At 39.6% G+C, this 21,669-nt stretch overlaps 1 protein-coding gene across 2 annotated transcripts in view; it reads left to right on the forward strand.

The window, feature by feature from the left end:
• GLI3 (GLI family zinc finger 3) overlaps window positions 1-21,669 on the forward strand; it is a 202,867-nt gene that overhangs the window by 150,538 nt on the left and 30,660 nt on the right. The window contains exons 8-10 of one of the 2 annotated variants that reach the window (XM_057371346.1): window positions 13,131-13,347; window positions 14,775-14,891; window positions 16,167-16,307. In XM_057371346.1, coding sequence (XP_057227329.1) covers window positions 13,131-13,347; window positions 14,775-14,891; window positions 16,167-16,307 — 475 coding nt within the window. The remainder of the gene's footprint in view (window positions 1-13,130; window positions 13,348-14,774; window positions 14,892-16,166; window positions 16,308-21,669) is intronic. The other variant, XM_057371347.1, reaches the window with a different exon arrangement.

A 21,669-nucleotide genomic window follows, 5' to 3' on the forward strand; every position in this document is an offset into this window, starting at 1 on the left:
ACAGGCACTGCTTTCAGCCATTAAGAAGGTCAGAATGCATAATACAAAATTTCACATGATTTTGAGTTAAGATTTTTTTTTTTTTTTTTGTTTTCATTTTGATAAGAGTATGTCTATTCACATACAAAGCTGGAAATGTACACCTCCATTCTCAGTCAAAAGGAAGTAAAGTGAGAGGTCTTCTTCAAAGCTTTGCAACCCACCAAGAAGTTGGTGCCCTTTAACTTCTCACTGCCACAAATACAAGAATGTGAACCTGTCTATAAAACAGTTAAACCAAAGTAAACAGTGACATAAGATACTAAAACCAAACCACATTTCATTGTCTTAATAAATTCCAAGACTAAATAGCAACAGGACTATCAGTAAACCCTAATTTTTTTATTCACTGTCTTGCAAATAATGCATTCAGCAGAACAACTGTTGTATTGAATAAAACCATAGGTTCATCCCATTTAGTATCCTGTCAGCAGCAGTGATCACAGTCTAGAAAAAACCACTTCCTGATGTAAAATCCCAGCTTCTGGAAACTTGGAGGTTAACCTCGTAGAAGCTGCTGCAAAAAAAATGGCACATTTCAGCAAGCCACTGGATGGAATTGCAAAACAGGAAGGATTTCTACTTTAGATCATATCATTAGCATTAACTATACTTACATTACACAATCATTTTATTTTAGATATTGTTTCCAATCACTTCTTATTTTTCCACTTTATCACTTTGAGTTTTCCAATAACTCAGTCCAAATAGTTTACACTAGGCAGCATTTTTCATGGCAAATACCTATCTATGGCTGAATATTTCCAAAAAGCATCAGCAAGGTTATTAATTTATCAGAATGAAGTTAAGGAACATGTGGATTTTCTGTACAAACTAGAAGAGCTATTGCTTGCTGTTACACTGAGAAGCTAAACTTTGCCAGGAATGTTGCCTAGATGATGTAGATGTGATTTTTGCTGTTCTTGAGAAATTGTCCTATTTGGCCAAGTGATAAACCCTTAAGAGGTTTCTATTAGCATGTGTTAAATAAACTAAGCACTCAGCATGTTCCGCTCCAGAGCTCACAGAGAGGACGGAGGACCTTTCCCTGCAGCTGTAGCTCTGGTATCTCATTGGGAAGCCTGTGGAGGCTCAGCTGTCTGTCCAGCCATAACAGTTTTGTGAAATGGAAAGCAGTCTTTAGGGGAGACAGGAGTCAGCCCAGAAACTGTACAGGCTAAGCAACTTGGCACCAAATGCCTTTATATAAAACAACATAGACTTGCCGTAAAAGAGAGGAAAGGCTGCAAAATAAAGCACGCAGAAGCTAGTCATTCGGAGAATGAAGGTACTGCCCCCTTGTGATTGTGCTCTGATACCATCTTTAGCTTCAGGGTTGCACAGTATTTATAGGGCCCCTGTCTGCTTCAGTGCACAGCCTGAACATCCTGAAAGACCTCTGTGGATCAGTGAGAGCCACAGGACACCACCTCAGCTATTCTATGCAGCTCTAAAAAAAGAGGGAGCCTCGTACCTGGTTGTTTGCTGCCTGAAGGGCAGATCCTGCTCTTGCAACCCAATTCCAGACTGATGCTGGGCAAACTGAACTAGTCAGAAGTGACCTCTTAATTCTGCAGAGGCATCAAATTGCTCACAGCCATGGCTTGAAGATACTGATAGCTGTTTTGAACATTTTATATGCTGTGTCATGTTAACTAGCCCAGATCTTGTCTGAAATCGGGCAACCGCAATGAGTGACGCTTTTTGCCTCCGTCTTAATTTGATTCACATTCCTGTGCAAAATGAATCCTTCCCCTTCACCTCAGAGGGAGGTTGAAAGCATTAATGCTTTGTGAAGCAATTAGATGATACAGTGATGAGCACAGTGGAGAAGCTCAGGAGGGTGACAGTAATTATTTATTCAGTGATGGTTTAAGTACAATGGGAGGAAGGCCTTGTGGGCATTATTCTGGGGCCAGAGAAGAAAAATACCAGAGGGCCTCTCACTGAAGGCTATTGTGTGTCTTGTGCACTGAACAAGTTATGAATCGTGCAGGAGGGAAAAGGGTGTGCTGTCACATAACTAAAAGCTGATGAGGTGGCACATGAAGATATGGGCAGGTTTAGTTCTGGTATTTTTGATTTGTGGGTTCAATGCTCTTTTATACCCATTTTTGCAAAGGTACTACTTGTGTTAAGAACATGTCTCCGGGACCTCATTGCTCTTTGCTTTGGCTGGAAAAAGAGGCATTCTTGGCTGAAAGATTACATTGTGTGCTTCACACATTTTCAGCATTGGACCCTCTATATGAGCACTGTGGGATCTTGAGGATGAAATCAGGTCTCTGGTTTTACAAAGCCAAGCACAGAAGGGCTCTGGTCTTTGACATGGGTACCACTGTAGTTTGAATAATAAATAGTAGCAGTTTAGCACAATCCAGAGAGCTGGACCTGGTGGGTGCTTTGCCATTGTCAGCTGGCAGTGTCAAGCTGTATCCTGACTATGGTTGAGTACTTGAAAAGGAGATGACACTCCTGCTGACATCTAATAGTGGCTCTCCTTTAGCACACCAGGTAGAGCTTCTACTTTGTGCATTTGAAAACACCTGGTTAAATCTCAGCTGGGAGGGATTATGCAGAAAGGAGATGTGTGAAATAGCATCAGATGAGGATAATCCTTCATTTGACATTTACTCATTTGGTTACCTGCCTCAGTCCTGCAGTGCAGCACCCCTGCTATTAATCTTTTGTCAAGATGTACTTAATGTTATATCTGCTACCCGTGACAATTATTAGACTTAGCACTTCAGTAGTGCTTCTTTTTGAGAGACAGCATGGTCTAGAGTGAGTATAGAGGGGGTAATCACTTCCCTTGCTATTAAGAGTACTGATTCAAACCCTTTACAAAAGAGTAACTGGTCTTTAATAAACACAGGAGATTGGAGCTTCATGTTCTATAAGATTTGAAATTCAGAACATCCAGTCCCTTGGCAATGCTGTGATACCAAATTTACAAAGTAATTTTTTAGAAAATTAGGCGAATCCCGTGTCAGATACAAGGTGTTTAAGTCAGTAGTCCCACCTACTGCAAGAGAGTTTCTTTGGGTCTAGGCAGATATAACTGTGAATATAACTTAGACATCTCATAACCTGTGAAAATTCACTTTCTTGTGAGCACAAGAGCCCTTTGGGATCTCCTTGAAAGAAACTGAGAAAGCATAGCAGCACTTTTTTCCCCCCATGCGCTGCCCTGCTTCCCTGATAGTATCAGAACACAAAAGAGGAATTAACGTAGTGTGGTTAATTACAGCCAGACCCTGGCTGTTCTGGCTCTTGTCACTTTGCTCTGGGCTGATCTGAAGCCTCAGGGAATGGTAGCAAGGATACTTTAACAAAGAGCACTAGAAAGGCATAGCCAGGTAGGGTGAGCTTAGACAGCAGTGGATTAACATCAGTGAGGAAGACAAGAGTCTGTGTTTCTGCAAGCAGGTATTGAATTCTCAATTATTTCCTCATCTCATATAAGCTGCTTGTACAGAATGCTTTTTGTATGAAGAGTCAGTGCCCTCCTCCCTGAACTGCATTGTATCTAGAGACAAATGACTAGATATTAATTTCTCCAGTTTTCCTTTGCAAACACAAAGAGAAAATCAAGAGAAAAATTAAAAATAGAGTTATGTATCCAAACAAAATATGAAGTTATCATAGAAAAAAGTGAAAGTATCTTTAGCAGAGAGGCCAACAGTCTAATTATACACTGTCTGAAAAAAAGGAAAGTGTGTCTTTTTATCAGGTTTAAATTATCCAGTTTTTGAATTTAACAGAATGTCTCATAGTTAGAAGACAGGAAGCCCTCATGTTCTCAGTCCTCCTTCTTTATTCAATATTTTATATATTCTTACTACGTCTCCTTTTATTCATCTCCTTTCTGATGTTGTTTTTAGTCTGCTCTTTTAGAATTTTTGCATTATCTTTTCTGCTGATACTGTCTGAAAGTCTCCTTCTACAGCATGCAATAATATTCCAGGGGAGGACCTGCAAATTAAAAGCACCATGATTTTCTGTGGTTTTTTTTCCCCAGCCAGTTGTTTTAACATGTTTATGCTTTAGCTTCATGTTGATCGAATTTTCATTCCTTCATTGAATTCTGCACTGAGACAAGCAAGTACTTCTTGTCATTTGTATCAGTTAATTTAGACCCAGTGTATCAGTAGCTCTGATTCCTTTTCAGTATTGATATGCATCTTGCTATCAGTATTGCTCATTCATCTAGCACACTGGGCTCTAACGATAACCACTTAGCTTTCACCATGCTGCTCAAAATAATTTTGTCACATATGCAGATTTAATTTTTTCATTTCTCAACTCCATGCCTAGATTGCTGACGATTGCACTACAAAACAGAAGACTCCGTCTGAGAATTTATCTCTAACTTTTACTTAAATCCAACTCCTTGATTCTTACCTTTGATTTGTGTTTTAGACTGTAAGTTTGAAGTTTGTATATCTCTGTAATCATATGTGTGTAAAAGGGCACAGTCAAATGCTGGTTAATGAAATAAAAAAGACATGTTTAGAGTAGAACAAGTAGAACAAAATATATTCACGACGATGTTTTGCAATACGATCATTATGATAGGATGTGTAGGGTAAAGAGTTTGTTAATTATGTCAGCATTACAGATGTTTTGTTGTTTTATTTTCATTCTTATTGAGATCTGCCTAAGTTAGATGCAAAGCTGATTTTGACTGAAAGCCTTTCTTACATTAAAAGCTCTCTAATTAACTGCATGCAATATGTTGTAAATAAAGGCTTTGTTTCGGTTCAGACCGAGTCAAATTCAGTCCAAGTGTAACACCACTGAAACAAGTCCTACTGTAACTCGACCCTCACATATGTGCAGTATAGGGCTTTGTTCTCCATGGTCTTGTACTGTGGTTAATCTAAAGAAGGGAATATAATGCTCTATCCTGCCATAATAGCTTCATTTCATACCTCCTTTCAAAAAGTGTGAATGACAGAGAAGTGCCACAAAGTGAGTAAAAGTGAAATTCATCAGTATTACAGAAAGTTACATCTCTATCAGTTTCTGTGGAAATATAACCATGCACCTGGCCTCCTACAGAAAACTCATATAGATTATAGGAAGGTGACACTCTGGGGGATTGTTTTGGAGGCCACCTACATCTTGCATTAGAAAGTAGGGGATGTTTCTCACAGAAACACACATGAATGGCAAGATTTCTGTCTTTGGAAAGTGTAAAATCTAAGAAGCTGAGCAACATAAAGAATGCAGACTATGCAGGCACATACTGCATACATATTTACATGTTCAGATGCACCTATATACAAGTGTGATTATGTATGTATACCCATAAATGTCTGTGTCACAGATGTTGTAATTAAAAGTCCATTTGAAGCAACTTGCTCTAGACTGGTTCAGTGTTACTCAAAGAGTTTAAAGTCATTGAACCCAGAGCAATGTTAATTCCAGGAAACTTGTCAAGCTAAGACAAGTATGCTGGAGTTTAGCACTTCATTACTTCATTTCCAGACCCTAAAAGCAAGCATTAATTAGCCCTTTGAATGTAACAAATGATACCAGTTTTAGAAGCCCAGAATTGCTTAGCCATGAATTTAATTCAAAATTATGTTTGCCAGAAGTGGCATGAGCTTGGATGGAGGGAGCACAGATAAATTATGCAAGGTACCATTAATGTAAAGTCCAGTTAGGGTACTGAGGATTCCTTCACAGGAATAATCCAGTGAGAAGGACAAAGCTGACAGTGCTGTCTGAGCACATAAGGTTAATCAGCGTGGCTCTGTTGCTCTCAGTGAAACGATACCATTTTACTCTGGCATGTGGCAATGTATTCATGAAGAAAAATTTCACCTAGCCTAGCAGATAAAACAGAATAGATAATAAAGTAAGCTGAAGAGAGAGTAGAAACCATGGACTCAGTTAATTTTAAACTGGTAAAAGTAAAAAAAAAAAAAAAAAAAGAGACAATGTATGTGAATTAAATTAAATCCGATCTTACAATGATGACTGTTATCTGATGAAATCTGGAAACATAGTACAATATATGCTCTGCTTTATTAGAGGCAGGATATGTCCTTTTACCAATTCATTTAGATGACCTGTCTCTAAGTCAGTGATTTTTAATGCAACATGTCAACAAATGCAGAGGGATTTTGGGAAACCCAGTAATTTTTGAAATAGTTTTCCAAAGGATTTCAAGTGTCATACCTGTATTAAGATCATACTATGTCTAGTTTCACAGTCAAAGTTTGATATTGTTATCCCCTGTACTCAAGGAACAAGCCATAAAAACTTCTAATGACTTGTCTGCATTACCTACTCAGTGCTCAGTGTTGTCAGTTAAAAAATTGAGGTAGAGGAACAGAATATAAACCACAATTTTTTATTACTAAAAATATTACATATATTGTGGGTGAATTGCTCCAAACAGAAGTGTATTCTAAAGTCTCCCTGTTAATTTTGTTTGGTTTTTGTTTTGTGTCTAACATACTTGAAACACAAAGAGTTTCACAAATCTCTTCAGGGCTGCAAGGTTGCTGAGTGCTTTGTCACTGCTGTGGCCTGAATAATTTGTCACCATTCATTCTTGCCGATTGCTTTCCTCGGAAATAGAGGATAGAGTTGGAAACTTCTTTTTACCACTCCTGTATCTTTATATGGAATGTATGAAATTCCTGTTTCTGCCAACTCAAACAGCAGGAGATGGTTTTCTTATGGAATATTAGTGGTTACTTCTTGTCTTCTGGGTTGTAAGGGGAACTCACTGCCTTGTTTTCTTTACTCCTCTGCTGGGGTCCAGCTATGAGTCTGTACTGCTGACTGTCCACAGCTTTCCACATCTGACTGCACAGTGTTCCTGGCTGCATATTACACACACCTTGTTCCATCAGATGAGCTATGTCAACTTCTATGCATGAAGTCAGCTTATGCAGATCCCCTCAGCACCCATGGCTCTACTCCCAGCCACACTTACATTTGTCCCTTGTTTTGAGCAGTGGCTCCTACGTGGCAGTTTATCATGGGATGAATGAAGCTGTTGTATTAGTTTCTATTAAAAAATAGAGCATCTGAGCATGTGAAAAGCAGTATTCGATCACTGTTAACTTATGACTTGTATTATGACTTACCCCAATTGAGATTACTATGTCTGTAGGACCCAGGCTTTAGGACAGCACTTAAAGAATTGCTGAAGTCAGTCCCTCTTCAGAAGTATTTAAGAGTTCTCTCCTGAACAGTAACTGGATCCATTTGCAAAACACGAAAGGTGCTTCCTTGTCTCTTACCAACTTCCATAAACAAGTTATAAGGACTTTGAAAATTGAAATGAGAAACTAAAGATTAAATCCTGGCCTGGTCTAAGTAAAGGATAAAAACATCATTGAATTTGATGAGTCTGGATATTTTTCCAATATTAGTAGTTTTCTGGTAACCCTGGTTTCCCTGTTTTCCTGACCCACAGGCTTCAAGCAACTCTTAAGAGAGAGTGAGACAAAGTGGTGATGTCTGTGCCTACCTGCACATGAGTTGTATTACCCTAGTACCTGATGCTCAGCTTTATTGTACATGAAGCCAGTGCACCTATCAATAACTTGTCCCTGCTTGAACTAGGGTTCTTTTTGAAGGGATTGGTATCATTTGGTCTGTCTAGTATAAGTCCCTGATGGCAAGAACAAATGATGGAGAGTATAGAGCAAACAGGGAGTGCCAAGGCTTTCCCACAAATTAGGAAGGGCCTGTGTGTCCCCTTGCAGTGCTGCTATCACCCTCCCTCATGAAGACTGTGAGTTCACCACCCAGACATCAAAGACCCTTCAAAGCCCAAAGCGCCTGAAGCCCTCTCCTGCCTCATGATTGAGATGGAGACGGTGTGTCTCCCAGTGCCCCATGTTCCTGTTCTGTGATGTGTTCTGCATTGTTTTATTTCAAAAAGGTGTTGGGCAGTTGGGGTACTACAGGGATAGATAAGCAAAGAAAAGGAACTGAAAAGATGTCTGAAAAGTTCTATCAATTAATTGAAATAGACTTTACCTGTTTTTTTCTGGACTGGACAGGAAGAGGGTATAATAATATCAAATATAAAAAAAAGAAAAGAGAGAAAGTCTGGGACGGGGAAGGTGGATGATGAGTGCTGGGTAGAGTAACAACATGCTGGGTCTTCAATTGACACAGGAAAGGTTTAAGGTAGAGGATAGGAAAGAAACTTTCCATATGGTAAATATAATGTGGTTCTGTTTATATGAATAAATAAAGATATCCCAAAGAAACAAATCTATCTTTTCTGTTACTCTCGTTAGTGTGCCTTGATGGTGCAAAGAGGGGGTGCTATTTAAGAAGCACAGGAACACCCCTGCTTTCTAACTTAAGTTCTCTTCCAATATCAGAGTTCCTTTGGTTAGCTGCCCCAAAGTATACACTCCTGTTTGTTCCCTTTCATATTTCTTTATGGACTTGTTGTCTTTGGATTTGTGTAATCAAAATGAACCTGCTGGCTATATCTGCAGCTATCCTAAAAGTCCACTATCACTATTCTTTACTCTTTGAAGTTGTTCACCCATGTCTTTGATTAGTGCTCCCTCATTTACACGCTTGGAAAGCTCTTGTCCTAAAACCTTGCAAAGGGGAAAGCACTCAAAATACTTTTACAAGACTTCCATGCATCAGATCTTGCAGAACTTTGTGTTTTATAATACAAAGAAGTTACTCTCAGAGTTTTGTATTAAAATGAATGTGATAGAATGAAACAATCCTTGCAATATTCACAAAATTGGAATCTCCTCAGCATTTTTGTCTCCTTAGGCACACCTATACAATGTATAGGAAAGAAGGACTTTTTCCTGACTTTAATTTACAGATGTTATGTGGTAAATTCCACAGCTGTGACCAGAAACTGGATGACCTTGTTAGCAGGACAGACACAAAGTAGCCACAAAGTTTGGTTTTGATTATAACGTCTGTTTTTCTTCTTCTTGAAGTCTGTTCTTTAAAATTTGATGTGCTCATGTAATTGCAATGTAGTTCACTGCCCTGCTTTACCTTTTTTGAAGGGAGTTTGAGACTTTGCAGATGAGGAGAAGAGAAAGAGAGAGAGAGATAGAGACTGACAGACTGGGAGACACAGAAGCCCACAGTATGATAAAATAAATTATATCACTGATGCGTTTTTCTGTCAGTGTATATGAGTTATTGAATGCTTAAGGAGAAATAGTGCACATTTCTTCTAACCCTTTTTCCTCATAAAACTCAACAAATAAAAGATAACTGGCATGTAATTTTTAGTGGCCATACTAAAACGTACATACTCTCATCTTTTCTATTTCGTTTAAAAGAAAAGTCTGTAAGAGAAATTCAAATTAATTTCCCTCCAGTGGTGTAAATTTTTATTTCTCAGTAGGTAGAGGGAAGAAAAGATTTACAGTTCGTTTACATTTCTGTGAATCCAGGATTTTTCAGAATAGACTGGTGTTTTGGGAAACATGAACGATTGGGGCAGGAATCTTGTATTCTCCTGGCATTTGGATTTTGGATGTCTTGAGCTCTCCTTGTCTGAAATGCAGCCTCTTAAAACTATCTTAAAAGGAACATGACTCAAAATGAGGCCTCTGGAACTACTCACTGCTTTTGAAAAACCTGCTTGTTGGTTTTAGTATTTCTGGAGTCTCAAAATCACTACTTTCAGGTCTTGCTTACTGCTTTTGTACATGAATTTTAAGCAGTTCCTGAGTGTGACTTCTGCCATTTTCGTGCACATTTCTAAGCAGGCGTGATTGGAACAACTGGACAAAGCCAGCTGGTGCCACTGTCCTCCCTTTCTGCTGATGCTGGCCTCCTGGCTGAGAAGTATGAGCTTGATAGGGCCAGCAGGAGAACATGTGCTGCTGGGCACAGCAGAGGGATCATGGGGCTCTGGGCTATGGAGATTCCCCATCCATCCTGTATTCAAGAGTTGCAGAACAAAGTGCAGTGAAAAACTTTGGGAAGAAGGGCAGGAATCCAGGCCTTCACTTCCCAGTAGAGTACACCATGCCAGCAATGTTGAGAGCTTTGATTTATTTTTCTTCTTTTTCGCATTAACTTTATTGTATGGTTTCTGAAAGGCAGAGAAAGACCTACCACCTTCTGTTCTCTTCAGAACCTTCTGATCTGTTCAAATTAGAAAAAGTCTCCAGGCTGCCCAGTGACAGCATCTTGCATGTGACATTAAATCCAACCAGGTCAACATGCCTTATGAGGAGCTCTCCACAAACAGCTGGAGAGAATTGTTATTTGAAGGCAGCTGTCTGAGTTATTTAAGAAGTCACCCTGATGGCTGAACCATTGTCTCCCTTTCTAAGTTACTCCCCTTTGCTGTGCTGACTATTCCTCTGCTCCCTCACAATCACCTTTTCATTTCATTCTGAGTTGTTTGAAGTTTGGAGGTAGAGGGAATGGAGTGCAGATTGTCAGGCTCCATAGGCAAATCCTAGTCCCTTAGACTCAACCCTTGCTCATGAGCACAGGGTAAAAGAAAGATACTAAAGCAAAAAGGATTCCTTCCTCCCCTAGCACATCTGTCCAGCAGCATCTTAATGCATCTGTTGCTGGTGTCACTGTTTTCCAGTGAGAATGTCTAGCTAAATGATGTCTGTCTCCTCTGTTGTACTCTACAGTTTTGTCAGTGCCTGGCTTAGCATCCTCTTTGTGGATTCTTCTCATACGGTTTAAGGCAGATGTAGATAATGAGGATATGTCTGTGGGATAAAATCTGTTCTTTCGGTGGGGGCAATTTTAATTGATATAGGGAGGGGAATAACAAGTATACTGACTTAATGTTTAAGCACTGCACTGCTTGAGTCATACAATTGTCTTTTTACCATATAGGGTCTCAAGAACATTACCAAAGTTTTGAACCTGGACTTGCAAAGTTAGGTCAAATGGAAAAAAAAAGTAAAAAAAACCCCCAAACCCTAACCCCAAGGCTGCTGTGTGCTTTAAACTGCCAATTAAATAATTCCACTTATTTTTTTCTTTTAAACTGATTCATCTGAAGGGTGAAAGTGTCCTAGGCTTTAACCACTCACAGAGAAATAAAATGCCTCATCCAAACTGTTTCTGTGTCGTGTTTGTTGATGTCAGTGAATTTGACAGCAACTCTGGGTTGGTGCCGTCTAGTGTTTGAGGTGTGTGAGGTGAACTCTCAGTGTATGTGTGGAAGCAAAAAACACCAGGGTATAGCAAGGAGTCTTTTTTTCAGCCTCACGTATGGCAGTGTAATTGTGTGTTTTTTAATGAACCGACCAGAGTAGTTACACTTAGTAATGTTTGTTCACTAAAAAGGAAAAGGAGTGTTAAATCATTATGTTCTTTGATGAATGGCTTGTACACTGAAGAATAAATTGAACAAACTGGCATAGAGCTCAGTGAACATGAAATCAACTATTAGAAGAAAGCTTGTGAACAAATTCTGAGCCTGATATGCATCTTTTGATTAATGTCCTATTAATCATCCATAGTAGCTACCTTAGCTAAGTCATGCAGTAATCATTCATGGTTGCTTACAGGAACACTAGCAGGGACTATAGAGCTCCAATAACTGGATATTATTACTGATTTCTCCCTAACTCTTGCTGTGAACAATTACTGTTTTCACTACATTTCTGCCTCCCTTTATTAGAAAGAGTACAATGCAGAATGAAAAGAGAGTTCCTCAAAGACCAGTGAAATTCTCCCAGGGTATTCTTAATGATATTCTGTCCTAAATGGGCAAATTATTGTAATTCAGAGTTCTCACCAGGAATAATAGTAATGTAATCACATTGAAGCTGTATTTTTATGGATTGTAGTCAAACAGACAGAATGTATAGTGGTATTAATGAACACAGAATTTCTGTAGAATTATTTCTTAAAATGGTTGAAATTACTTTGGCTTTTTGTGTCACAGTGTTTTCTGTTAATGCACTTAACAGCATCAGCAATTAAGACTCCAGACCATTCATTTGGATAAATTTTACATTAGAAGAAGCCTTGATTCTTGGAAGATATAATGCCTACATCCCTCTCTTTTAAGACAAAATGTTTTAAATACCCATGGCTCTTTTGAACTCTGATAGTTCAGTGTATTTTTTTTTTTATTCAATGAATATTTTTTTTCTTCATGATTGGAAATTATTGGCAAATATTTACAGAAGGATCTCTTATTCCTGTGTGTGAAGATTTAGTTCTGTGACATTTGTTTCTCAAGTGTGACACAAAGAATGCTTTTGCACTACCCACAAAATAGATCCTTAGATGGCGGTGTAATTTCCTCCTAAGTCACTGTGGTCTGGGAAATATGGTGAAGTAATGAAGTGATGACAGGTATTAACATGCATAATGGGCTTTAATAGACATTTAATGTTGTTTAACTGGAAGAAGGAGAAGTGCTTTCCCATTGGAATATTTCTACATTGAAAGTCATTGATCACCAATTTCAGAGGGGAAAGGTTAATCCATCAGTTTCTGTAACCAAACGGCACTGATGGAAATTCTTTAGGTGACATTCTGGATGAACTGAGCTTTCCATCTTTGCAAACAAATGAGTGATATGACAAGCATGGTGTTCAGAACACATTTAACCAATTGATTTTCTCTCCTCTTGTAATAAGATCTAGAGACATATGAAAGAGCGTAGCATGAGCCAAGATTAAAGGAACTGCTTCATACACGCGAACATAGGGGAACTCCATTATCAATAAAAGTACTATAAAGCATGTAGACACCCATTCTTTTTCTTTATATAAAGTTTGTTATTGCAATAAATAGCTGATATTGAACTGCTTGCCTTTTATTTCAGTTTTCCTGAATTTTATTTCTGTCAGCTTTCTGTGGTTTTCTGGTAGAGGTTACGAAAAAATGTTACGTTTTGTTATGGTATCATTTTTGTACTCACTAGTAGATCCAGGGCAACTCTGGATTTAAAACCAGGATTTATCATCCTTTGGGGCATAGAGAAGGATATGAGGGGGAGGGGGAAAGCTGGTTTTAAGTAGTTTAAATATATCAAATATATTTTAAAGGTTTCATCTGTGTGATTCCTTACTGTAATGATCCTCATCTTTTTCCTCCCTCTTCCCTATTTTTTCTCCCAAATTCAGCCCTGCTCTGAGTTTCACATACCCTCCTACACCAGTATCCCTCCAGCAAATGCATCAGCAAATTATAAGTCGTCAGCAAACCCTAGGTTCAGCCTTTGGACACAGCCCTCCACTCATCCATCCTGCTCCAACTTTTCCTACCCAGAGACCTATCCCTGGCATCCCCAGTGTCCTGAACCCTGTCCAGGTCAGCTCTGGTCCTTCTGAGTCCACACAGGTGAGAGGCAACAAAAGAAACCTTTACACCCCATTAATTTAAAAATTAAATAAATGACGTCGTCTCTATGGCAATTAATCACCACTGTCACTGAGACCCTTCGATAACAGTTTTCTTGCATCTCTACTGTTTGCAGTCACTTTATTATGAATCACAGGGGTGTTGGTGCAGTTCCTGATTGGTAGTGGACTTTTTAGCCCTCATAAATATTCCAGAGTGCTGCAGCAGCTTCTCCTTCCAAGCTGCCTCTCCTCGATCTTACACAGGAACTTAGGAGAAGTGGGGTGTAAGAAAAGGGGCAAAATGCATCCAAACACCAATGTTTTAAAGATTAGCAGCTTCACCTTCCAATCAGGCTGACCGTAGGATACACGGGCATGTTCTACCCTCCTGGTACAGCTGTGAATAACTTGAAGCAAGTAACTCTGTGAGCAAGAGTAACTCCAAGATAGTGAAGAGTTTTGAAGATTTTTTTTTTTCTCTGATTTATGCAAAATTGGACTTAATGAGTTTGAATTTATCATTTCAGTAAGGTGTATTCTGAAAAGCTGGGATGAGTAGCAGTTAATGAAGCCCCATATGTAAAGTTTATCACAGTTTGTTATTTGCCTGTTATTAACTAGTGCTGTTTGTTTCCAGATGTCCTGGGATAGGTTATTTATCAGTCTGGAAGCTGTTTATCTCCTGGCTAGCTTTTACTAATGTAGAAAAGAGCATACTGCTTTAGGAAACATTGATTTTTTTGTTTGGGGTCCCTGCAAGCTCAGATATCTCTAAAAGATCTCTGGATTCCTTTTGCAAATGTAGATAATGGAGTTCAGTTGAGCACAAGAGAAAAACAAGATTCTGGCCTGTTTATGTCAGCTATTTTGCTATTAACTCGTGAGAATCCAGGACTTCATCTGGGATTTTTTAGCTGAGTCTCACACTACTCTTCAGTTTTTCTTCCTATCCCCATTATAATGGGAAACATACTGAAGGAACTGAGATCTTGTGTGCAGATATTAAATGTAAAACCTTTCCTTCCACTGTGAAAAAAGAAATCTTTCTCTTGTGTTTACTTGAGCATGCAATGATTTTGCTTTTCAAAATTACCTTTTCAAAGTTGTCATTATGTGGGAAATCAAGTTCTTCCTACCTCTTACTGGCCTGACAAAACCAGCATTGGTTTGTAACAAGGAATTGCATCAAATGCCCCCCTTCCTGTTCCCTCCCTGCTCCGCTACAAGGTTGAGCAATGCAGCTCTTCCATGAGTTAATGCTATGTAATTGAAGAGCAATATAATTGCATATCCAATATAGGTAACGGCAAAGCTTCTCCATACAAAGTTGCTGAGTAGATGCTGCATGTTTTTGTTTTGAGCAGCATATTTATCGCAGTCTAATTTTGTCTTCTTTTGGGGCAAACAAACCCCACCTGCCTGCAGCAGAATAAACCCACGAGCGAATCTGCGGTGAGCAGCACAGGAGATCCCATGCACAACAAGCGCTCCAAGATAAAGCCTGAGGAGGACCTCCCCAGCCCAGGAGCAGGAAGCATGCAGGTATGGCAGCCAGGTTCCAGTCAGGAGCTTTCCTTCCTGCTGCTGGAGGGAAAATGTGCTGCGTGTTTTCAGGCTCCCTGCACTTTGTGTACTGCACTCACCGGCAGCTGCCGCTCGCAGTAGCCAGGGTTAAATGTGTCAGCTGCTGGGGTGCAAGGGCTGTGGCAGGATGCGGGCAGAGAGGAAGGAGGCACCTCTGGCCCGTCAGCGCATGCTCGATCCTCTGTTTGCCATGGAAAAGTGAACAAGAGACATCCAGATCTTTACTAAGGACATGCTTTCTCTTCAGCAAAAATACTAAAGGCCATCCTGACTTTTACTGGGTCTTAGGACTGTGCTGCACTGAGGCACCAGTGTGAGGCTCCGGTCTCATTTGCTGTACTTTCTATACCAGTTAATGCCACTGGTTTTAGTAGAGTGACTCTTGATTTCTAGTGACTCAAGGGAGATGAGAATCAGAGTCTCAGTCTTGTGAGTGAATCCATGAAAACAAAGCAGATGTCTGCCTAAATCCTTCAGCAGGTTTGAAATAGAAAAATAACAGGAGTGCATTATCTGAACCAAATGTTTACACTAACATTTGACTCTTTCTCACCAAATAACAAGCTGGGGAGAATGAAGCACCCTGATGAACTAGAGGTCAGAAATAAAAACCCAAAATTAAATACTTTCTTCCCCTGCTCAGCCCTTTCACGTACATGTTATGGGCAAGAACAGACTAACAAATAGCTCAAAAATTAGCAGTCTGCTCTTGTAAGGATTTTAGTGTGCAAACCTGTCACTGTTTTAACAATGGAAACACACTGGATTACTGGTGATCCAGTTTGTATCCAACCCTAGTACTGAAATCAAATTTCAATTAATTCAACTATATAAATTAGTGCCTTTCACATCCGTGGTGCCACTGAATCATGAAAGCCAGGTGCAAAAATAACAAGCTACTTAAATAAAGGAAGGCAACCCATTATGTTTTATTTTTAATTGAAATGTAAAGGGACTTTTTTTAGACATTCTTTGCATTGAGTGCTTCTGGGAATGAAGAATTTGTTTTACATTTGCAAATGGCTTCCAGCTTATCAGGCCTGTTGAAGCTTCTGTATTTTGTAGAACAGAGTAGCATAGTAAAGTGAGAGTAAAATAATCCTCCCTCGCCTGCCTCCTCCACACACACAGCCATCATCTTTCTTTTAATGCTGAAATAATTCACTTTTCTTCCTCCTCAGTTTCAGAATTTCTTCTCTCTTCTTCTCACCCCTGTTTTTTTCCTCTCTCCAGGAACAGCCAGAAGGAATGACCCTGGTAAAAGAGGAAGGGGACAAAGATGAAAGCAAACAGGAGCCTGAAGTGGTGTATGAGACAAACTGCCACTGGGAAGGCTGTTCCCGGGAGTTTGACACGCAGGAACAGCTAGTGCATGTAAGTTAATGGTATTCAGGAACTAGGTTTTAAAACTACGTGACCTTTTCATGGGGGTCAGGTTCCCTGACCTTGTGCTGAGTCAAGTTTCTTAGCTAACAGCACTGCAAACTGGAGAGGGGTTTATGAGTTTCTGAGAATAAAGAAAACTCAAAGCCACAGTGCTTGACCTGTTCAGTCAGCTAAAGCTTAGTGTAAAATTCAATAAAGTCTTCAACAGAGGTTGTAATGGCTCTGATCCTGTAAGCCAGCAAACGCTATTTTGAGTTAGAGACTTTGATAGTTATTGAGTAATAGTAAGCTGGACATGAATGATTATTAACCTTTAGCCAAGTTTGATTTTTTTCTCCCCAAAGGGGCTGTAACAGTAGAACTGGGTCAGGGGAATTTTTTTCCCTTCCCTAAGGGAAGTTTTGCTATCAATTTACTGTTGTGTGTAAACTGAAAAGGCTTATTTGGCTAAATACATGAGGACTGATTTGTTTCAGTCATTTTAGCAGAAGCAAACTGTATCATCTTTTCTGTGCTACACCAAATTTTAATTTTGTCTCCCTTGCTTTTTATTCCTCTCTGTCATCTCTCCCAAATAAACAATTTGTACTGTTTTGTAGTATTGTAAGCTAGAAAATGACCAAACAAAATCCAGAGTACAACCTGACAAGTACAATCGCCCCACAGTTCTAACCTCCTTAGCTAGCAGCACCTCTCTTATTTATGGCATCATAGATAATATTGAATATTTAAAAAAAAATTCCTAGTACAGAACAGAGAAGAACATCTTCAGCAAATGAGCAGTGTGTCAGAATTGCATTTTAGAATACTGTTTAATACTTTCTTGGATATCATGCAAAATTTATTGCAGAAGGGAGCTAGTACTACTGAAATAGCTGAAAAAGTTGAAAAATCTACTTTTTCACATAAAATAAATAAAAATAAACTCATCATGCCTTTCCAAACGCTATGCAAAATGGTAAACTGATCCTGCAAAGCTGACTTCAGTAAAGCCATGTCAGCTTTCACTTGCCAGAGTGTGAGAACCTCTTGGTGTCGCAGTTATACATCGAGATGTATTTTCAGGTATTATTATTAGGTAGTTGTTATTATTAGGTAATAGCAGCAGCAGTAACAACAATAATGATAAAGATTTTCAAAAACTAAAATAATGTTCAAAATGTTACACTTTTCCAAGAGCTCTTTGGAGACATTTTGCACAAATAATTCCCTAGCATTTCAGTAGGCCAAAATTAAATCAATGGGGAGAAACTCTTTTGGTGTCACAGTAACTTTTTGGGAAGAAATCCCATACAAATGGTGGCTGCAAAGGGTTTGACACATTTAAATGAAAAGATCAAATGTTGGTCTTTGAGTTGATTCTATGTAAAAAGACCAATTGGCATCATCTGGGGCTATGCATAAATAATATACAAAAATATTTATGAAATAAAAGAGAAATTCTGAATAAAGGTACCCTTGACAATGAAAAAACAGAAAAGAATTTTTTCATGTTTCAATTGTCAAATTTAATGGGAATCCACTGAGCTTGTTAGCTAATGGCTTATGTTTTGTATTTTAAAGTGAATTAAATTGACAGTGTGGTAGTTTAGTTGCTCTGGAGTTTTTTAAAATTCATGTGCTGGTTTTGGGGGAATTCTTATTGCAAATCTGCCTGCATTGTAATGGTCAACAGCAAGACTGAAAAAAGCGTATTTCTTATGCTTCTGAACAACGACAACATCTAAATGGGTTTCTCTAGACACAGAAAAGGAATATAAAAAGTTTTTCTATGACACAGGTTGTTCTTTTAGTCAGTCTCAGGATTCAGGCATGTTATGATGGTGTTTAAGATTACAAGGTACAAGACTTGGCTCCATACCCTGAAGACAATAAATTCATCATGGCAACCATCATATTTAAGTAGCACAAATCAAGCTGTAAGAGTCAGCGGGACTCRGTGATGGGGCCATGGTTTGTGATTTCTTTTGCTGCTCCGGCAGAGCCCTGCTGTGGGCAAGTTATGATTGAGTTGAGCAAGTTATTTCTGCCCAGAATTGCAAAGGACTTTAGACATCTAACCCTGTTTGAAAGCCTGGCCGCTCACTCCAGTCTGCCTCTTGCACATTTTGTCTGCCCTTGATTGCCACAGCCTTTGATGTACATCTGGAGCAGCAAGGGAAATGATGTCTGGTCTCAGTAGAGCTTCACGGGAGGGCAGTTCTCATTTTGCTCAGGTGTGTCCCGCTGGCAGAAAGTCTTTTGTCCCTGAGCGTGAGGTCCTTGAAAATCTCACTTGAAAAGGTGATGTGGCTCACGTGTGCCTCCTATCTGAATGCTGGTGGTAAATCCAAGCAGAAACAAATAGCCGTAGCTGTGCTTAAGTGGGTGTTAGCATGGTTCTGAGTTCCTGCCTTGGCCTGTGCATGTGTGTGCCTGCACCAGGGCTGCACCCTTGGCTCAGCAGCACTGCCACCATGGCAGAGCTGGAGGCTTCACCAAGCCTGGGGTATCATGGAGTGAGAGGCTGTTCAAACACAGGTGGAGGAGTACATCTGACATGGGCACGAAGTCTGCCACCCTGCGGCTCCGGGGCTGCTCGTGCTGTCTGGAGGCACCTGAGCCCTCTCCTGTGCAGGTGGGACTGCAGATGGGCTCGTGCTCCACACCTTGAGGTCTGGCAGCACAGTTTTGCCACCATTCCTCTCCTGGCTGCTGCTCCTCTTCTGGTGATCCCCAACCCACTGGCAGACTCAGCAGAACCTGAACTGCTCCAGCTGAGCTTGAAGAGTTTGAAGGTTTGGAAGTAAGATGCTGGACAGGATGTCAAAAGTAAAGATAACCATCCTGTTTTGTTGATTCTGCTGTGGAAAAGTAGTCACCAAGACAGGGGCAACTGGCATAGATAAAGGCAATAAAAGCTTAAATTGCCCTAGCAAGACTCAACCAGATAACAAATGCTTTATTTCTGTATGGATGTAACTATGCACAATAGGAAGAGATCAGACCCAGAATGTACAATGGCACAGGACAGACTATTATCCAAGCCTTGCTTCCTAAAGTACTGAAATTTTAGAGGAACTACAGTGTTAAGGGAAGAGATGGAAGTAGGTTTCTAGCTGTTTTTTTTTTCTGTTTCTTAATTGATTTGGTGAATTCTAGTCATGCCAGGCTGAGCAGAGCTCCAAAGAACTTTTCCACAATACCCAGTTCATGTTATTGATGCCATTACTCCCACCACATATAGGGTGTATACACAAACATCATATGTGTTTTGAAAAAGGTAAATAGGAGTTTGTGTGCATTCTGGTCTTTCTGTCACATAAGCATAGCTTTGTTATCTTTTGGGGAATTATGAGACCTGATTTACTTTGAAATCAGCTGTAGGTGAATCAGCATTACAAAGTGATGTATAATATAGCATGTATGAATTGGTAAATGCAACCAAAATCTATGTCTAAATATGTGATACAGCTTTAAAGAAGAAATAGCAATGTGGTGCAGAGTAGTCATCATTTGATGTCATTTTCCTGCATTTCTGTAGCAAAGTCCCGCAGTTATTAGTGTGAAATGTGGGTGCCAGTGAAAATGTTCTTAGGTCCCAATGTTTTCTGACTGAATTTATGAACAAAACCTGAGCTGCTGTGAATAAATACCTGAAAAGCTACCTAAAAGAATCATTACTGACCCACCCAGAAGGGTCTGACACTGAAATTATTTTGGCACAGGTGCTCTTATTTTCAAGTGATACGTGTCACTTAGAATGCAGCATGGTTAAATTTTCAAGATGCATACACCAAAAGACAAGGTGTTAAACCATCAGACACTCTGCCTTATTTATAACACCTATCCATCCTTCCTCTCAGCCCCCCTCCTTCTCTTACAGTTAATAGAAAGATTCATGATTCTTCATGGTTGTCTATCTAGCGTCTGACAGTACCGACTGCACTGCTAAAGCAAGTCACTATCTATAATTGATATCCTTCTATGGAATAGGGTACCAGCTGCAATTGAAGGGTTTTGCTGAAAGCTCTTAAATCCTGACAAGTTCTGCCCTTGTTCTGGTTGTCGCTGAGCTGCACTGCTGAGATCCCAGGGTTATTTGAAGTTGATGCAAAAGGGGTGCGTGTGTTGCACATTAGCAAGACACAAAGTTGGCGAGCCACATTGGAGCTGCCACTGCATTCACCCGCCAGGTAGTTTTATTTGCAGTTCATTGCACTCCCAAAAAGGCTGGGTACATTACTGTTTGAAATGTGTGTTAGAGTTTTCTTTCTTTCTCTTTTTTCTTCTTCTCAAAAATTTTTAAAAAGGTCTTATTTATTTTAAAGGCTCAGTTTGCTGCTGGGGTCTTTATCATTCAGCTGTTTAATTAATTTCTCTGCCCAGCGAGATATTATAATTGGCCTTAGCTGAGCTTAAGTTTGTTTTAAATATGTGATAAATGCACTTGAGCGCCTAGAAGCTAAYAAGATATTGTATATATTTATAAATCTGCTTTTTGTTGCAGTTTATCTTTCTTTTTCCCCCAGAAATCAGTTTAAGAATAAAATATTGCGAAAGGGTTAGACACTAAAGATAAAAGTTTGTTTAAGAAAATTATCCTTCAAGGAAATGACTGAATTTAGTGTTAAATATTAATACAATGGCAATCAGAAAAATGCAGTGCTGCCTATTTCTCATCCCCCTTACTGCGCAGCCTTGATGATAATTATTTTTTGTTCAAAAACACGCTTGAAGAACTGTGGAGCTATTTTTTGTTAGTGTTTTCTCCTTAATTGTACAACAATAAAATTCTCTCATTGTTGTTACATTTGATTAGATGAGATCAAAAAGCCCTAAACTGACAGCAATGTCTTACATTCAGCATTCAATTTGCCGAGGTCTTCCTGCCTGTTTGCAAAGCCTCAATGATGGGAGCACTGCCCTGGCAATCCCTGGAGATTGTACTGCTCCACCTGGCTCCCTCCTTGCACCAGAGGTCAGCCTTTTGTGTTTCTCAGGTGCCCGTGTGTTCTCAAGGTATCATAGTGTGCTGAGGGTGCCCAAAAGAGCCATTGCATGCAATTCCGAGACTGGGATTTCCTAATGTCCTTGCTCTCTGTTCCTACAAAAAAAGGTGGGTTCAACTGATCAGCAGAATTTGTCCAGCAATTCATGGAGACCTACATAAAACCCGAAGTGTGCCACAGCCAGCCTCTGCTCAGGTTTTACAGCATCTGTGAGGTGCCCTAATCAATGCTGTGTACCTCAAAACACTTAAGAACMTCAGCAGGTGGGGAACACACTGCTCTCTGAAGGATTAGCCCTCTTTGCAGTGGGTGATTTTGGATGCCCAGAAATAAGGACACTCAAAGTCAAGATATTTGAA

This window comes from Malurus melanocephalus, unplaced genomic scaffold, assembly GCF_030028575.1.
Source record: "Malurus melanocephalus ecotype Western Australia unplaced genomic scaffold, MMel_1.1 scaffold_145, whole genome shotgun sequence".
Classification (NCBI taxonomy): domain Eukaryota; kingdom Metazoa; phylum Chordata; class Aves; order Passeriformes; family Maluridae; genus Malurus; species Malurus melanocephalus.